Raw genomic sequence first — 18,230 nt, 5'->3', positions numbered from 1 at the left:
TTTTTTTTTTTTTTTTTTTTTTTTTTTTTTTTTTTTTTTTTTTTTTTTTTTTTTTTTTTTTTTTTTTTTTTTTTTTTTTTTTGTTGTTGCTCCAACGCTCTGTTTTACCAGGCCAGCCAGCTTTTTGACAGCCATCCAGTTTTATTAGTGCAAAAACCCCAAAATCCCACCCCCTCTGGCTTGCAAACAACCTACTGATTGATGCCTGGGAGCAGAATGTCTGCTGGGCCCTGTGTGAGTCCAGCTCAGAAGGAAAGGAAAACACAAGATTTGCAAATGTCTGGGACTTCTAAAGGGTGTTAAAAAAAAATAATAATATTTGAAAAAAATTAAATAAACTGAAAAGCCTCTTGCTACAAGTCACTGCCTTACCTTTGGGGCTGCAGGGTTTCCTTGGTTCCAGCTCGGGAGAAGTCGGGTGCAGATAAGGAAATCAGTAGGACCTGAGTCAGAAAGCACTTTAAAATGAACCAGGTACCTCCTGACTTAAAGACACTTCTTTAAGTGCTGTTTTCAGGCCCTGAAATGCAACTAAAAAATAAGCTTAGTCTGTTGGGCTTTGCCATTTCTCTCTTTGAAGCAGCGAACGTTCCTTGTTCTCCCCTTGCAAAACCTTGAGTTTCCTTAAATTTGGAGACTGGAGGCTTTTCAAACTTTATTATTATTATTATTATTTGACTCGGGGCACTTTCCAGAAGGCCATTATTTTCACACAAAGTGTTGCTCCTCCCGAAACTCGGGCCCGTTTCTGATCCCTTCATTCGAGCACTCCAAATTGCCACTCTTAAATGGCCGTGTTAGTCTCAGGCTTTCTCCCCGTGTTTATTGCTTATTGGATGAAAGAGGAGTGGAAAATGAGTGGAGGCAGAGGAGAGAAATAGGAGAAATTAAGGGAAGGGGGTGGGAAAGGGAACAAAGAAATCGATTAAACGCCTTTTTTTCCCCCTCGCGCGTCTTTCCCCAGGATGATTCTGTTCCTCGGGAAAACATCCCCTTCGTCGGGTGTGTTAATATTTAATTAGTTGCTGATCATTAAGTGCTTCTTGTGGCTGCTAATTTGGAGGGGGGAAGTGCTGGGAAATGCTGCTGCTGATGGGTGCTGGTGACAGTGAGCGTAAGTAGGTTAACAGGGCAGGTTTTTCTGTGCCTCGGTGCTTGGCAGCCCCCAAACTTCAAGGAAACCTCTTTATTTCTTTTTTTTTTTGGGGGGGTACAAAGGCCATGGGAGTGTCCCAAAGTCCCACTAAGAGTCTGTGAAGCAGCAGTGAAGGGTTCAGCCTTTCTGCCCCAGCATTCGTTAGTGTGGAGTGCTGAAAAACTCATTTTCATCCTTTGGGCATGTGATATAAAGCCTCAGGATCTGAAATATTGCAGTCACCATGGCTACCAGTGACTTATCTGAGGGAGTTTGACTTTTGTTTTGATTTTAAGTGTCTTAATTGTAGTTTAAAAATCAGAATCTAAATGTGTTCTTTTTTTTTTTTTTTACTTAGGCATGAAACTAAAGGCATTAAATGATTTGCATTATTAAAATATCTATAATGCTGCCTGTCAAAGGTTCTCAGAGAAGGTCCTTAATATTCATACTTTATGTTCTAAATAAAGTTACTCCCCAGCTTTGTGGCGTAGTTCTGCTTCCCTCACCGCAAAAAAAATCCCTTGCAGGTGCCTCGGTGGCTGTTTTGCAATAATCCCAAAGCTTTTGTCCAGCCATGGAAAAGGGCTGTGCCATTCCACACCCTGATGGATGTGAACACACACACACAAATCCTGCTTGGTTTTCCTCCTTCCTGTGTTGTCCCCCAGCCATTCCCAGCGGGGTCCCACCTCTGGGGCTCGTGTTTACGGGGAGAGTTGGGCTCTTGGAAGTTTGCCCCGCTCGGGAACGCCGCCAAGCCCCTCCAGTTTGTCCTGGATGAAAAATCACCCAGCACCACCTGCCCCCCAAAAAGAGGAGGAAACGTGGGGGATGCTGAACTGGGAGGGAGAGCACCAAACCATCCCTCCTTCCAAGGGGAATCAGGCTGTACGAGGAGAGGAGGAGAACACCACCAGACAGTCGTGCAGCTGAAGATCTTTTTTTTTCCCCCCCTCCTTAATTCAATCACCGAAATGTTACAATCTGTCCTGCTCTAATTCTCTCCGCTTGTGCAGTGGTTGCAAACATGCTGAAATACGAACTCATGCCTGGTAAGCCTTTAATTCCAGCTTTGATGTTTTTAATCATCGGTACAGATTTGGTAAAAATGATTCATTAGCTCGAGAGGCGTCTTGGCTTCCACGTGACGCCGTGGGGGGACGGAGGAGGCAGGGGCCGCTTGTTCTCGGGGGTGTTCTCTGTGCCTGGGCTGGTTCCTGAGGTGTGGCCCTTCAGATCTCCCAGCCCCTCAGCTTCAGGGGCCTCTTGGGTGTCCAGATGCCCTTCTGGTCCGAAGTGGAGCGGTGCTTGCTCAGAAAGCTGTCTGTGGTCAGCGTGCTCGGGGCGAGGGCGAGCTCCTGCCCCGGGTGCAGCAGCAGGAGGATTTCTGGGCTTGTTTGCCTTCCCTGCCCACTGTCTGGCTGCAACCACTCCCTTAACCCTTGCTGGAACATCTCCACAACCCATCCACGGTGTTGGGGTTGGGGTTCTGGGTTGATTTTTCCCCCCAGCACCCCATGCTGAGCTCTATCCCGCGGTGACCGGAGAGGATTGAAAGCAATCTGGCTTCAGAGCAGCGGCTCGGAGGCAAATCCTCAATCCCATTACTCGTCCCCTGGCAGTCCCTGTGTGGAACTGGGGTGCCAGGGGGTGTTGTCAGAGCCTCTGAGGCTGCTGCCCAAAAGGCATCACCTTGGGAATCAACGTGCCCGTGGAATTCCAGCTGCCTCGTGTGCAAGGGCTGCCAGTGACACGGATATAAAGATCCCTTTCACTGTTGCAGCTATTTCCACGTGGAAAGTGGGATTTCTGCTCCTGCACAGCCACCTTTCTACCAACACACCCCATGTCAGAGGCCTCAGTCATGTAAACACGTTGGGATGGCCAGGAGGCCCCTGGGACGTTGATGGGGATGTGATTTTTTTTTTTTTTTAATTAATTTTTTTTGTTGTTTAACGTTTTTCCAGTGGATAAATTTGGGAGGCAGCCCCACGCTTGAGCCCTGCTCCAAGAAGGGAAGGACCTCAGTCGAGGACAAAGGAAAATTCCAGAGGCTCTCCAGCCCTGCCTCCCTCAGAAAGGGAAGCGGAATAAACACTTTCTCACCGGTGTGTGCGAGGAAAGGCTTTTATCTCCCAGGCGTGTTCCGGGGAGGAGGAGATGCAGCTCTTCCCAAGTCTTGACTGCCGGGCTGTTTCTGCTGGGGGAGATCCGGGCTGAGATAGGGGCAGCCTCCCAAAGGCACTCGCATTTTCAAGGCTTCCTTTTGTGCTCAGGGTTGGTGTTTTTTTTGTTGTTGTTGGTTTTGTTTTGCTTTTCTACTCTCTGACATCCGACTGCTGCTCCTCTTCTGCACTCCAGCTCCTTCCCTGCCCTGCTTGTGTCCAGCCAAGCCTGCCCTTAGCCCAGACCCCTTTTTTGTCCCCGCCGTGCAAACACTGCTCGTGGCTGCTCTCTCACCTCTCCTCCTCCCGCTTTGTTTTCTGTAAACCCCTCTCTCCACTTCTCCTGCTTCGTGTGGGTTTTGTTTTGTTTCCAGTTTGTGTTGTTCATCTTAAAATCCTCCTTTTTTTTTTTTTTTTTTATTTTTAATCCCCCCTCTCTCCAGGCTGAAGAAAACTGGGCATTATCAATGCTTCTCTTTTGATTTCCTTTCCTCCCCCCTCTTCAGAGTATTGTGTAATCATCGGGTCCTTTTATTCTATATCTGTAAATAGACAAAGGAACCAGCACAGGGAGTTTTTCCTGGAGTGGCTGTTCACAGTTACCTGTTGAAATGAACCTCACGTGCAGACACGTTTATTCCACACAGATGTGTCGACCCGCCCCTCCTTTACTTCAAACTTGCACTCTGGTCGTTCCCACTGCCCGTAAAAGTTAATTGAGGAAGAGGGGAAAAAAAAAGAGGAGTATTTGTGCAGGTAAAGCTCGTTGTTTGGAGGGCTGTGGGTGCAGTGACAGCATTCCTGCAGGGATGAACCCCTAAGGCTGGCAAAAGGAGCATCTGAAACCAGCACAAAAACAAGCACTGAGGGAAATTCCCCTGGGAAGACTTTTGCAGGAGGTGGAGTGTAATGGAGTTACAGGGAACTCGGGAGTTGCCATTCCCGGATGAGTCTGTGTGGAATTCACCTGTCCAACCTGGAGCAGAGTGGGTTTGCTCCGTGTCTGGTGCTCTGTGTCCAGAGGGAACATCATTTCCTTGCTGCTGGTGGATGTCTCCTCCTTTCACCCCCAGCAGATCGAAGTTCCAGGGAGGAGAGTGAAAGGAGTTTGTGACACGATGAGGATCCGCTCCCTCCAAGCTCTTCCCTCTTTCTCCATGGGAAGAGCCCGAGTGGACAGACAATTCTTGGCTCACAGAGTACGGATAAAGGTCTTGTCAACAACTGCTCTTCTGCTAATCCTTTTTATTCCAGCAAGGAATAACTCCGTGCTCTGATCTGGGACTCTTTAGCACACTTTGATTTTAGGGCAGGGATTTCGGACCTGTGCTACCGTATCAGCCATCCCAGCAGGAGCTGGGCTGGATCCTGGGGCACCTTCCCAAGCCTGAGGAGTTGGAACCAGCCTGCCAAGGTTCCCTCTCTGCATCCCAGCGAGCTCCAGAGCCGCCACAGGCACAGAGCGCTGCCCTCCCAGCTCTGATGAACATCCCAGATTTCCCCTCGCTCGCCTCTCCTTAAAGCTTCCAGGAAATTGCAACCCGATAAGTTAGGCAAGGAGCAAGTCCCGTCCATTGTTCCTCATTGTTCGAGGATTGTTTACATCCCCCTTTTTTGTTATCCCATCTCCCTGACTCCTCCCTGACCTCGCCCGGTTTGTTTGGGCCATTGTGCGTGGCCGTTGCTGTTTTGGTCGGGAGCTCTGAGGGTTGGAGCAGACCCTGGGACTGCACATCCAAACTCTGAGGGAGGGTTGGAGCACACCCTGGGATTATTTAGCCAAGATCTGAGGTGGGGAGGAAGGGGGGGGGGGTGTTGGAGCAAAACCAGGATGACACAGCCGAGCTCTGAGGGAGGGTTGGAGCAGACCCTGGGATTGCACAGCCCCAGCACGCTGCGTCCTCCTCAGTTCTATCCCACCTAGATAATAATAACAACAATAATAATAATAATGCCCTTAAAGTGCAGCCCTGGGTGTGCTCTCCCACTGTGGATTTGGGAGCAACTCGTGCAGCTTTCCAGGCTCGGTATAATCTCCCTGGGATTTTTTTATGTCGCGTTTCCATAAAATATCCCTTCAAAGGCAGACACCAAACAGCAGGATGCTTCTGAAAACAGAACCCCCATCCTGAATATTGGCCATCCCCTGGGCAATATTTTCTTCCCAGGAGGGAAGATCCTGAAGAGCCACTGGGAGTTGGGTTAAATTTGCAGAAGAGTTTGGGATCCGCCACCTCCGCTGGCGCCGCTTTGGTGGGCTCGGGGAACCCGCAGCTATTCCTGGAGCTGTTCCCAGAGGAGCAGGGGGCACCCAACAGCCCCTTCCCCTCGTGCGGGGCTCCCGCTGCCTCCGAACGCGGCGTCCCCGCTGGCAAGTGCATCTGAGGCCAGCAGAGCTGGGGATGCTGCTCCGTGCGCTGGGGAACATGTGCGAGAGGCGCTGGGAAAAGCGAGGAAATATTTACGCTGGGAGGGGACTGTTGACAGTGCAGCTCGAGCGGTTGATGTTATTTACAGCAGCCAGGGCTGTGCAATAAGTTTGCTTTTGCTCTTCTCCTGAGGGTCAGGCGGGAGGGAAGGAGCGGAGCGGGCTGGCAGGGCCGGCCTTGGCGGCGGCAGCAGCTCCAGCAGCTGCAGGAAGGGAAGGTGGTGAGAAGAACAAGCAGCTGTGACTCAGTGTGGTGCTTGAAGGCGAGGTCAGGGCGGGCTCAGCGCGGGGACACCCAGCGTTCCTTGGTGGTTCTAGGATGGCTGGATAGTCCCTGGAGCCCGTCTGTGCTGCAGGGATGGGGGTGTCAGCAGTGCCAGAGCATCCCTCCAAAACCTTTTGGTCTCTTTTGTGCTGGGAGAAGGGAGCACAGCGTGAGGTGCTGGTGCTGCCGAGCTGGGAACGGGCGTTGCGGCCCACGGTGCCCGTGGCGGTGTCTCCCCCGGCACGCTGGGTAGGTAATACCTCAAACTGTTTAAATTTCACACCAGCCTGTCTCTCTTGTTCTGTTTTTAGCATGGCTGACAAGAACAGCACCCTGAAATGCACGTTCTCTGCTCCTGGCCACAGCACCACTCTGCTGCAGGGACTGGCCTCGCTCCGAGCTCAGGCTCAGCTGCTTGATGTCATCCTCACTATAAATAATGAAGTGTTTCAGGTTCATAAAGTTGTCTTGGCTGCCTGCAGTGACTATTTCAGGTGAGAATCTGAGAGGGAAGCAGGCATTCGTACCTTTCCCGTTGGTTTGCTGTTTCCCTGTCCTCCCCCACCCCAACCTTCCCGCCGCAATCCCAAAAATCCCGCCCCGCAGATCCCGTCGGAGGTTTGGTTTGCCCCAGGGATTCCCTGCAGGCAGGTGGAGGTTCAGGATCAGTCCCTCTGCACGCAGGTGAGGTTTGCTCAACTACAGCTGCTGGGCCGAGGCACAAGTTCAAGGCCAGGTCTTGAACCCACCTGGGCAGGTGTTGGGGGTGTTTTGCCCTGGAGCTGCCCGAGCTGGCTGGGAAGTGAGGGCTCCAAAATGACTCATCCCGTGGAGTGAGATGCCCACTGTGAACACACTCCTGCTCCCTTTAACCACCACGCTGGTGTGTCTGCAGTGCTCGTGGCTCTGGGAGCACCAAGGGGTGGGTGTGATCTCCCTGGCAGATCCGGGAGCATCATCCCAGCTCCCGTGGGTAGGAAACTGAAGCCCCCGAGATGAGTTTTTGCAGCCAAGTCAAGGCAGAGTGAGCCAACTGCAGAGCAGGGAATTCACTCCGAAGTGAAAGTATGTATTTATCCATCACTGAGGTTGGAAAAGACCTCCAGGGTCACAGAGTGCCCCATCCTGTGACCCATCCCCACCTTGTCCCCCCATCCCAGAGCCACTCAGTGCCACTGACTTGGAATGACTTGGAACTGGGGACGTTTTTGGGCAGCACCAGGAGCAGGGTGAAGTGAGGGACCTGCTGGAGGCACTGGGGGTGGGGAAGGCTCAGAACTGGGTGTTGGTCCAGACTGCAGGAGGGTTGGACAAGGGCTGTTCAGGGGGGTTTGCAGCCCCATGACCTGTAGGAACCTTCCAGACTGGTTTGCTGAGCAGGTAAACAAGAGCAAGGGACTTCCCTGTCCCTTGGCATCCCTCTGGTATCCCTTTATCCATCTCCTCAGCTCCTCTGATGGTATCTGTCTCGTGTTCACACCCGTTTTCTGGGCAGTTTCCCTCCTGTCTCCCTTTGGCATCACAAACCTTCCAAACTTATCACTCTCCCCAAACACGGCCCACGAGGAACCCCGGAGCTGCTCTGCCCCCCCAGGTGCCAGTGGCACTGTTTTGTTCCTCCCTGCTGGGTGCAGGGCCACTGCCAAGGTGTTGTTTTTCACTCCTAAAACATAATTCCTGAGTGGGTTTTCTCGCTGTGACTTCTGTGGTGCTGAGGAAGGTTGTCCTGGGGAACGAATAATCCAGCTTTTGGAAACACTCTCCTCCTTCTTCTGCGGGAGGGGGGAGGGAGGAGAGAGCGAAAATCGAGGCATTTATGTAAATCAGCACTTCAGAGCCGTAACACTTTTTAAGGGAATTGCATTCTGGTTGATGGTTTTGTCTCCGGCACGGCAACAACAACAACAACAACAACAACAACAACAACAACAATGCACACGAGAGCCCGCACGTGTCCTCCGGGGCGGGGGATCAGGGCTGGGACGTGGGAGACGCAGGGATTTGAGCGGAATGCTCTCATCTGCTGCACAGGCAAATAATTGGGAACAGGATTCCCGGACACTCGGTTGCAGAAAAGCTGATTTCATGTGCAGATATTTTTCCTTATTTAGGTCATTTAGGATTTCTCGGGTCTGGGCTGGACGGGGGGCAGGTTTTCCAGCCTGGTTTGGACGGGAAACTTGGAACTCCTGTCAGCGCTCCCAAGATAGTCCTTTATTCCTGTGTTGATGCAGGGTCTGTTCAGCATTTTTTCTGCCTGACTTGCACCTTGGAGCCGGTGCAGCTCCTGAGGCAGCTCTGATGACACCACGGATTTACCTTTCCAGCGGAAAAAGGTGGAAAAACCAGTCCAGAATGTGCAACTTTAAGGTCTTTTGTAGGACGTGGCCTTGCTGGGCCGTGTGTGCAGCAGCAGGGACCGGGGACACCCCCTGTCCCAGCCCTTCCTGCCCTGATTCGCCTTCCCCACAACCCTCTTGTCGATACTCCGGGTTGCAAACCTTTGCCCCCGAGCCCCCCCCACGTAACAAAACCCGCTGAAGTGGGATGTAAATGGCTGAAATTCCCCCCTGATGTGCAGCTACACCCCCAGCCCCCCGGCTGGGGGGGCTGCAGCTCTGCCAGGGCGGGTTCAGGGAGGGGTGGGCGCAGTCCTTGGCGTGGAATTTGCTTCCTGTGGAATTTCAGAGCCTCCCAAGGAGCTGATCCGGGGCCTGATCTCGGCAGTGGCCTGGTCAAGTGATGTTCTTGCAGCTGTGCTGTAACTAAAGCTCTTTTCTGCCTGGTTGTGTGTGATTCCCTGTCAGCCCCCCCTGCTGCTGGAGGGGCTGCAGCTCCTCCTTTTTAAGGTGGTGGGGAGGGAACCTTGGAGGGGAGGCTGTGTTGGGTGAGCAGAGCTGCTCAGAAGGCGCGTGGCACCCGCAGTGTTTAACCCATTCCCTCCTTCCCTGGGACACGGTGGGATAACAGGCCTGAAGGCTTTGCTGCCAGGGGTCACTGGCCTCCTGACACAGGTGTGTTCCTTGTGCTCACAAATCCTGCAGGCCCAAACCCTTCAGGGTACCCTCCCAGCCTCTGCTGGTGCAGATCCTCTGTTGTTGAATGCTGTGGATTCACGATACTCGTTCACGTCCTGCTCTGGGAGCTCTGCCTCTTTGTCCTGTGCTCTGCTTCTTCCTCCCGCTGCCAGTGGGATTGAAAAACCTTTCTGGCAGCTGAATGTTCCTCCTCAGTGCACTGCAAGCCTCGTATAAGTCACCGCACTCTGATTTCTCCTGCCTTGTAGAGGCTTAGCCTTGATTTATTCCCCACACCCCCCCCTTCCTCATCCTCCCTAGAAGAATCAGCATGTTAAATAAAATAAAATAAAACCCCGATGTGATACATCATTTATTCAAGAGGTGGGGGGGGATTTTTGTCTCTGTGCTCTTGACCCGCAGGGCGATGTTCACGGGCGGGATGAGAGAGGCCAGCCAGGATGTGATCGAGCTGAAAGGTGTGTCTGCCAAGGGCCTGAAGCACATCATAGACTTTGCCTACAGCGCCGAGGTGACTCTGGACCTCGACTGCATCCAGGACGTGCTGGGAGCCGCCGTCTTCCTCCAGATGGTGCCTGTGGTGGAGCTGTGCGAGGAGTTCCTCAAGTCTGCCATGAGCGTGGAGACGTGCCTCAACATCGGGCAGATGGCCACCACCTTCAGCCTCTCCTCCCTGAAGGAGTCCGTGGACGCCTTCACCTTCAGGCACTTCCTGCAGATCTCCGAGGAGGAGGATTTCCTCCACCTGCCCCTGGAGCGCCTGGTGTTCTTCCTGCAGAGCAACAAGCTGAAGAGCTGCAGCGAGATCGACCTGTTCCGCGCCGCCGTGCGCTGGCTGCAGTACGACCCCGCGCGCCGCGCCAGCGCCAGCCGCGTCCTGTGCCACATCCGCTTCCCCCTCATGAAGTCCTCGGAGCTGGTGGACAGCGTGCAGACCCTGGACATCATGGTGGAGGACGTCCTGTGCCGCCAGTACCTGCTGGAGGCCTTCAACTACCAGATCCTGCCGTTCCGGCAGCACGAGATGCAGTCGCCGCGCACGGCCATCCGCTCGGACGTGCTGTCCCTCGTCACCTTCGGCGGCACGCCCTACACCGACAACGACCGCACCGTCAGCTCCAAGGTCTACTGCCTGCCCGACCCGGGCGGCCGCCAGTTCAAGGAGCTCACGGAGATGGAGGTTGGCAGCAGCCACTCCTGCGTGGCCGTGCTGGACAACTTCGTCTACATCGTGGGCGGGCAGCAGCTGCAGTACCGCAGCGGGGAGGGAGCCGTGGACGTGTCCTACCGCTACGACCCGCACCTCAACCAGTGGCTGCGCATCCAGGCCATGCAGGAGAGCAGGATCCAGTTCCAGCTCAACGTCCTGCGCGGCATGGTGTACGCCACGGGCGGCAGGAACCGCTCGGGCAGCCTGGCCTCGGTGGAGAAGTACTGCCCCAAGGACAACGAGTGGACCTACGTGTGCTCCCTGAAGCGCAGGACGTGGGGCCACGCCGGGGCCACGGTGGGGGACAGGCTGTACATCTCGGGAGGGTACGGCATCTCCGTGGAGGACAAGAAGGCCCTGCACTGCTACGACCCCGCGGCCGACCAGTGGGAGTTCAAGGCGCCCATGAACGAGCCGCGGGTGCTGCACGCCATGGTGAGCGCCAGCGGCAGGATCTACGCCCTGGGCGGCCGCATGGACCACGTGGACCGCTGCTTCGACGTGCTGGCCGTGGAGTACTACGTGCCCGAGAGCGACCAGTGGACCACGGTGAGCCCCATGCGCGCCGGGCAGTCGGAGGCCGGCTGCTGCCTGCTGGAGAAGAAGATCTACGTGGTGGGGGGTTACAACTGGCACCTCAACAACGTCACCAGCATCGTGCAGGTCTACAACACCGAGACGGACGAGTGGGAGAGGGACCTGCACTTCCCGGAGTCCTTCGCCGGGATCGCCTGCGCCCCCGTGATCCTGCCCCAGGTGCCCAGCCAGAGGTGACCCCGGCGGTGCCCCCGCCCTGGGCTCTTTGCTGCCTGCAAAAGCTGCGTTTGGTGTGGGGGGGAGAGGGAAGGAGAAAACCAGCTTGGGTTCGTTCCCTCCTCCCTGAGGTCCCTCCTGCTCGCGGGGAGCCCTGGCAGGAGCAGCCCGGGCAGCAGCGCTCGTCAGCCAGGCAGAGCGAGCAGATGTTACAGCTGGGAAGGGCTCTTCTCCCTCCTCTCTGGGTGGGTTTTTTTTGTCACTGGGTTTGGGGGGGGAATGGTGGGGGTGCATTTTGCCAACTTTTTGTATTTTTGGACGGCGTTCCACGCTGCAAACGGTGGCAGCTCCAGCGGTCACTCGGCACTGGGGTCTGTTTCAAAGAGATCAGGTGGGGTTTTTTTTTTATTTATTAATATCTCCCAAAAACCAACCAACCAGCCAACCAACCGAACAAACTCATTGTGTGTCAGTCTGGTGTTTTTTTAGCAGACAAAAAAAAAAAACCCACCCAACCAAAACCTGTGTAACACACTGACCTCCAGAAGCAATAAAGGCACCGTGGGAGCTACGAGAGCTCGGGTGCTTTTGGACTGTGGAAGCATATTCCCTTTTTTCAAAGGTGATTTTCCCTTTTATTCCTGCCTGAAAAAGGGAATCCTTAGCCCTGCACACCTCTGGTCTTCGTTGCTTGGATCTCACTGCAATTCCTCGCCCCCCCCCTCCAGACACTCCAGAAATTCCCCTCCCATCGGGGCGTGCAGAGGTTGCAGCACTAAAGCCATGGTTGAAAGCCAGATTATGTGCAGACTGGTACGATTATTTGGTTTTATAACTGCCAAAAACTTGGCTTCCCTGGCAATAAGAGCTCTGCAGTCGTCCCTCTGGGCTGACCCCCGAGGCCAAGAGCTCCTGCAGTGTGTGTGGGTCAGGACCTTCCCCTTCCTGCTCTCACCAGCTCATCCAAACTCTTCCTGCAGCGAAGGAGGTGGGTGCTACTCGGTCATCAGCTTGAAGGTTTTCTTCCTTGCGGTGGAAATGAGATGCCTGGCCTGATAAAGTGATGGAATTCCCAGCGGAGCAGGGCCTCGTTGTTGCGGTGGGGGTTTTCAATCCCAGAGGTTCGTTTTGAGATGACTCCACCATCTTTGCGAAGGACTGTTACTTCCTGAACTTGCCTCTCCTCCAAGCCATCTTTCCTCTTTAATTTGATTAATGAATTGCAAGGTTCTCCTCTCGTCAGGAGTTCTGTTTCAAGGGCTTTGTTTTGTACCTGTGTCACGATTCGAGTGGGGTGCGCCCCGGGCTCCTTTCTCAGTGGCTGTTGAAAGAAATCCCGGGCTGCAACCTTTTAGTGGCAACATGTAACGTCTGGTTTGCTGGTGAATCACTGAGAGGTCTGTGTGAAGCACAAACTCCACGCCTGGGAGTCACTGGAAGGGATTTTTCTGGAGTGGTGGAGCCAGGGCAGCCCCGGGTGGGTCTGGGGGAAACTCTGCTGCGCTCCCAGTTGCAGGTCAAGGGATGCATCATTTCGTCTGTTCCCCTCTGTTTGCTGGTTTGCCAATAATAAACTGATGAAAAGTCCTTGCTGTTGCTGAAGTCAGTGGGCGCTTGGGCTCTCAGGCAGTTAACTGACTGCTCTGTTCATTTGGTCAGGCCAGAAACACGAGGAAGGGGCTTGGCAGAGACAAGCAGCTCCTGAGAGGGTGAGACGGAGCTCGAGTCAAGCTTCAGAGTTACAAAATGATGGGTTTTTCCTTTTTAATGCTTCCATGTGTTTATAAAAACGGTACTTTCTCAGCTGGGCAACACATTCAAGTGTTCTTTGCTTTCCTATTTGCAGAACAAACTTAATCCTCTTACGGGAGTGTCGTTCTGTCATCATTGCCTTCCTGCGAGGGCTTCACCCTGGGGGGATTGGATTGGATTTTTGGACAAAATCCTTCCCTGGGAGGGTGGGCAGGCCCTGGCACAGGTTGCCCAGAGAAGCTGTGGCTGCCCCATCCCTGGGAGTGTCCAAAGCCAGGTTGGAGCAACCTGGGCTAGTGGGAGGTGCCCCTGGGATGGACCTGGGTGAGCTTTAAGGTCCCTTCCATCCTGTACCATTCCAGCATTCTGGGATTCCACAGCACTTAAATGCTCTCCCCTGTTTTATCTGGATGTTCCCACCGAGAGGATTCCCGGGGCAGCAGTTGGTGCTTTGGGTGTTCTCTCATCCCTGGGTTTTTCAGGAGGTGTTTCCCAGGAGCTGCAGCTCCTCAGGGCCAGAGAACCACGTGCTGGACCCATCCTTGGCCTCTCCCTGAGGGAACTGAGCTTTATCCCTCACTTCAAGCTTCCCAGGTACGTGTGTGTGCATTGGGGGCAAAGGGGGGGAAGAGAAAAATCCTTGGAAAAAAACCCAGAAAAGCGTGTTTGGCCTCACCTTTAGGGTCAAACTCGCAAAAATAAATGTAAACCGGTTGGCTTTGCAATGGAGGGACACCCAGAGCCCTTCTGGAACTGTGTTTAATGCACACACAGGTTGCCTGCCATGAAGCCAAACTAGCCTGGGATTCCCATCCCCGCTCCCTGGCACTGAGGGGGGGGGAGGAGGAGCTGGGAAAGGATCTGGAAAGCCTTCGGGTTCTTTTTATAGCAACGTAAATAATTGTTTTTCATCAAGCCGGCCAGGAATATTCCGGCCGGTCTAAATTTAGCAGGGGCTAAAACGAAAACGTTTGGGATAATAAATTGGGGTTGACCCCCCCCTGTGAAGGGCGGAGCCTCCCTCTGTTCCTCTGGCAATAAGTGGGTCTGGTCCTTTAGTTCGGGGAGGGGAGAAAACACTTCCCAGGATGCCCCACTTGGAGAGCAAGTGGCCTGGGCTCCTCTTTTCCTCGGGAATGAGCAAAGCCAGATAAAGGTTTGCCTGCCCTCGGAGCCGTTTATGGGTCTCAGAGCAGCCATAAACGTTCTGGGGGCGAAGCTGATTTGGTAGGTTTGGAAATGCCCTGGAGCAGGTGGGGAGCACTCAAAGCTGTGTGTCCCCCCCCCCGGGGACTCCTGTCAGGGCTGGGATAACAACTCCTGTCTTCTCTGATGTTTTATGGGCCCGAAATGGGGCTTAAAAACTAGAAAGGAAGCCCTGGAAGTCTTGGCAGGGTGCGGAGCAGCTCGAGATCGGGAGTGTCTGCATCCCATTAATGGTGTCACTGACCCTTTTCCAGAGGGTCTGTCGGCTCCCAATCCCACTGTCACTTCTCCCTTATCCCAGAACCCGGCTAATTCACCCAGACACGGCCCAGCTCTTGTGCTGCAGCCCTGGAAGCCGTAGCAGCGGTGGAAAACTTCCCTGCCTTGGGTTCCCGCGGAGCGAAGACGCTCCCAGCAGCTCCCGGGGCTGATTGAAAACTGCTGCTCTGTGGAAAACAGGGCTGTGAGGGGACCTCGAGAAGCCACATCAAACCCTGCCAGGCATTCCCACTTCCACGTCTCTGATAAGGTCTGGAGTTGCTGAAACTCCGCAAACTTTTCGGGACATCCATCAGGGGAGGATTATTGGAGCCAGACTGCTGTCAGGATAAATAAAACATGTTCCCCAGCGCAGCTCTAATTATGATTTTTAGCCAGTTGTGTAATGTGCAGAACTTTATTTACAATAAATCTTCCAGTTGCTCGCAGAAGTGAATGGGATTTCATCACTCGTGGCTGGAGGAGCAGGAAAAGTGGATGTGGCTGGATAAATTCACAGTCTGGGCGTGTTGGCACGTCAGGAGACGGAGGGAGCAGAGCTGGCTGGCCTTGCCTTCCAAGGAGGGCTCAGCTCTCCCGAGTTTCACCTGGGATCATCGAAATATCTCACAAACATCTCCCCTCTGAGGTGTTTGTTTTTTTTTTTTTTTACCAGAGCTGCTGGTTCAGCTGGGCAACCTCAGAGCAGCCTCGGGCTGTAACAGAGGCTGAGGATGAAGTGGAGGGTGTCCCCATCCCTGGAAGTGTCCCAGGCCAGGTTGGAACAACCTGGGATAGTGGGAGGTGTCCCTGCCTGTGACAGAGGGTGGCACTGGATGAGCTTTAAGGTCCCTTCCCACCCAAATCATCCTGGGATTCTGGGAAAGCAGAAAAGCTGTCGGAGCAAAAGTTTCCAGAAGGTTTTCTAAGCTGTAGAGAGAGAAATTAAAGCTCCTTGGCTCAGCCCCTGAGGCTTTGCAGTTGCTGTTTCACACCCAGGCCCCTGTAATTAGCTAGAACTGGTTTACATGGCTTCTTAAAAACTGAAAATCTTTACTTTTTTGGTTGTTTGTGCAGGCTGCTGGCCAGGCTGTGCTGGCTGCCCCGAGCCTGAGCTGGAGCAGGGCCTTGGGAGCCACTGGAGCTGCACCAGGGCAGGATTTATCCCCTTGCTCCTGTTAACCCCGGAGCAGCCAGGGCAGGATTTATCCCTTGGTGTCCTTGATGGCTCTCAGTCACAGTGCTTGGAGAAACGAGCCAAGGGGTATTTTAGACACGTGGTTATCTGATGTTTTGCACTCAGGCTGCTAATCTGGGGCTGCAAAGTTGGCAATTATGGGCTTTAAAATCAGCCCTCCCTGCCGTGGCCCGGGGTCCTGACCCTCCTCACGGGGTGCAGATTCACCCCCTGGCAGCATCAGTGCTGGCATCCAGCGCTGCTGGTGCCTCCAGGACAGTGGTTTGCAGCTGGATTTGGAAGGAATGTTTGGATTTCACCCAGGTTTGGGAGAGGGAGGAGTTTTGCCCCGAGGTGCCCCGAGCTGTGTAATTTTTCACGCTCAGGGAAAGGGGTTGAGGGTGAGGAAGAAGTTCCCGCTGCCAGAAGTGTGTGTTTGGTGTTCCCTGAGGGGGGACAGAGGAGCTGTGGCTGCCCCATCCCTGGAAGTGTCCGGGCCCAGCTTGGACGAAAGGAGCATCCTGGTGGAGTGGGAGGTGTCCCTACCCCTGGCACTGGGCGATCCTTCAGGTCCTGCCAACCCAAACCTGGGTTTGGGGGTTTTTTGGGTCCTGGGATTCCATGATTTCCACGCTCTTTCCCCATTTTTTGTGGTTAGTGTTAACCTAGAAATGCCGTCCCGTGAGCGACCATCAGAGCTGACCCCGGGCCAGCTCTCCAGCAGGGGAGAACCTCCCCTTTTCCACAGGCAAAAACAAGTTGTTCCCTTCCTTCCAGGGCTTTTGCAGGACGGCAATTAGAGCCCCTGTGGGTGACTCTGGCTCTGCTGCTCTCCAAGAGGCCCCTGCAGAGCCTGGAGGTTTGATGGCAGCAAAGCTTTGCTCCCCCCCCCCCCCCCCCATCTCCCCACCGAGGTGTGACCCCTTGTTCGTGTGGGGTGGGAAATTCAGGGGGTATTCAGATGGTCATCAGGATTTCAGGCAGGAATTACCTGGAACTGCAAAAAAGGGCGTTCAAAGGGGGTTTTGGGGTGTTGGAAGGGTCTGAGGGGTGTTGAAGGGAGTTTTAGGGGGGTCATGGGGAGTTGGGGGAGGGGTTTTAGGAGGGGTTTAAGGGGATTTTGGGTTATTTGGGAGGAGGGAGGGGGAGGTTTGGGGGGGCTCAGAGAGCCCACCAGGTTTTCCAAGGCATGGCATAATCTCCCCCCGGGGTGTGGGGGGGGAATGAAGGGGCAAAGCTGGCACTGCAACCTCCCTGCCAGTGCCTTCATGCCCTGGGGGTTTATTTTACATCATCTGCAGGGCCCCCCCTCCAGATCCACCCAAAAATCTGGAGCTCGGGAGGGGCTGAGGAATTCCAGCAACCACCAGGGCCCTTGAAGAGAAGTTTGGGGTAAAAGGGGGAGTTTCAGGAGGGAAGCAGAGTGGGGGTCAGGCTGGAACTCGAGCTGATAAAGCTGCAAACAATGAGAACTGGGAGTTTCTGGAGGGAGGAAGCCACAATTCCCCCCCCACACCCCCCCAGCCCTCGCCCCCCTGGCCATCTGCATTCCTTCCCCGGAACCAGGAGAGGGGGATTTCACTCTGCTCCCACCTCAGCGCATCCAGGAGGGGGAAAATTTATCAAGTTCCATCGTAGGCACTTAATCCTGTGGAAGAGGCAGAGTGGCAGCTGGGCCTGGATATCACCGGGATGGGAGGAAATCCAGGATAACTCAACCCCTTATTTATCATTGTCTCGCCCCTGGAGCAGGAACAATGTGGAGAATCGGTATCTGGGTGTTAAATCTTGGTGATTTATGTGCTTTTAGCCTGCCGGGGCCGATTGTGCAGGTCATGTGCTGTTCGTGTACACAGCCAGAGGGGGGTTTCTAGGGATGGACCTGCCGGGTGTTTGTTCCCGGTGAAAAATGCAAGAAGTGGTTGGATTAACATCTGTCAGGGGGGAGGGAGGAGGGGCTGAGCCTGCCAGGGATGGTGTCAGACCCAGCTCTGCTTCCCCTGATGGTATCTCAGCCCCTGTTGTAAACTTGGAAGTGCAGGTTGGCAGCTGGAATTCAGGGCAGGACCTGACTCTGAGGCTCGTCCAGCTCCTGGAGTGAGGACTGGATGGTGCATCCCAGCCCTGGAGTGGTGGATAATTACAACAGGGGTGGAAAATGCTTAGAAACGTGCAGTTAAGTCAGTTGAACTCACTGAACCAAGGTGACGAAGGTGAGAGTGGAAGGGAGAGCAGGGGGCCAATTTCTTTGATAGGATAATTCAGGCCTGACAGGATTTGGGGACTGGAACAGGCACTTGGTGAATGGCACGTTGCACCTTTCAGGGGCAGAGTGGCACTGAAAAGCCAAGTGTGCACTTTCTCTCTGTTAAAAAGAACGGGGATGAGGATGGGGAGAGGAACAGGAGCGGGGACAGGGATGGAGATGGGGACAGGGACTGGGATCAGGACCGAGACAAGGACAGGGATCAGGACTGGGACAGGGACAGGGACAGGGACTGGGACCAGGATCAGGACAGGGATCGGGACAGGGATCAGGACTGGGACAGGGACAGTGCCAGGGACCAGGACCAGGACAGACAGTGACAGGGATAAGAACTGGGATCGGGACATGGATGGGGACACTGCCAGGGACCAGGACACTGATGGGGACACGGATGGGGACAGTGCCAGGGACCAGGACATGGATAGGGACGTGGATCGGGACATGGATGGGGACATGGATATGGATGGGGACATGGATGGGGACATGGATGGGGACAGTGCCAGGGACCAGGACATGGACATGGATATGGATGGGGACATGGATATGGATGGGGACATGGATGGGGACAGTGCCA

General features: G+C 54.3%; 1 protein-coding gene across 2 annotated transcripts in view; it reads left to right on the top strand.

Moving 5' to 3' along the window:
* KLHL26 (kelch like family member 26) overlaps positions 1-11,054 on the top strand; it is a 16,751-nt gene extending 5,697 nt beyond the window's left edge. The window contains exons 1-3 of one of the 2 annotated variants that reach the window (XM_027907201.1): positions 3,724-4,502; positions 6,308-6,490; positions 9,437-11,054. In XM_027907201.1, the coding sequence (XP_027763002.1) occupies positions 6,309-6,490; positions 9,437-11,018 (1,764 nt within the window). In that variant the 5' untranslated portion in view covers positions 3,724-4,502; position 6,308 and the 3' untranslated portion in view covers positions 11,019-11,054. Of the gene's footprint in view, positions 1-3,723; positions 4,503-6,307; positions 6,491-9,436 lie in introns of those variants that run through there. The other variant, XM_027907200.1, reaches the window with a different exon arrangement.
* The last annotated feature ends 7,176 nt before the right edge of the window (positions 11,055-18,230 follow it).

Source organism: Empidonax traillii, unplaced genomic scaffold, assembly GCF_003031625.1.
Source record: "Empidonax traillii isolate 1590-97213 ecotype Southwest subspecies unplaced genomic scaffold, ASM303162v1 scaffold1417:size190790, whole genome shotgun sequence".
NCBI classification, from domain to species: domain Eukaryota; kingdom Metazoa; phylum Chordata; class Aves; order Passeriformes; family Tyrannidae; genus Empidonax; species Empidonax traillii.
Note: the sequence above shows the minus strand (reverse complement) of the source record. Positions and strands in the feature narration are given on the sequence as shown.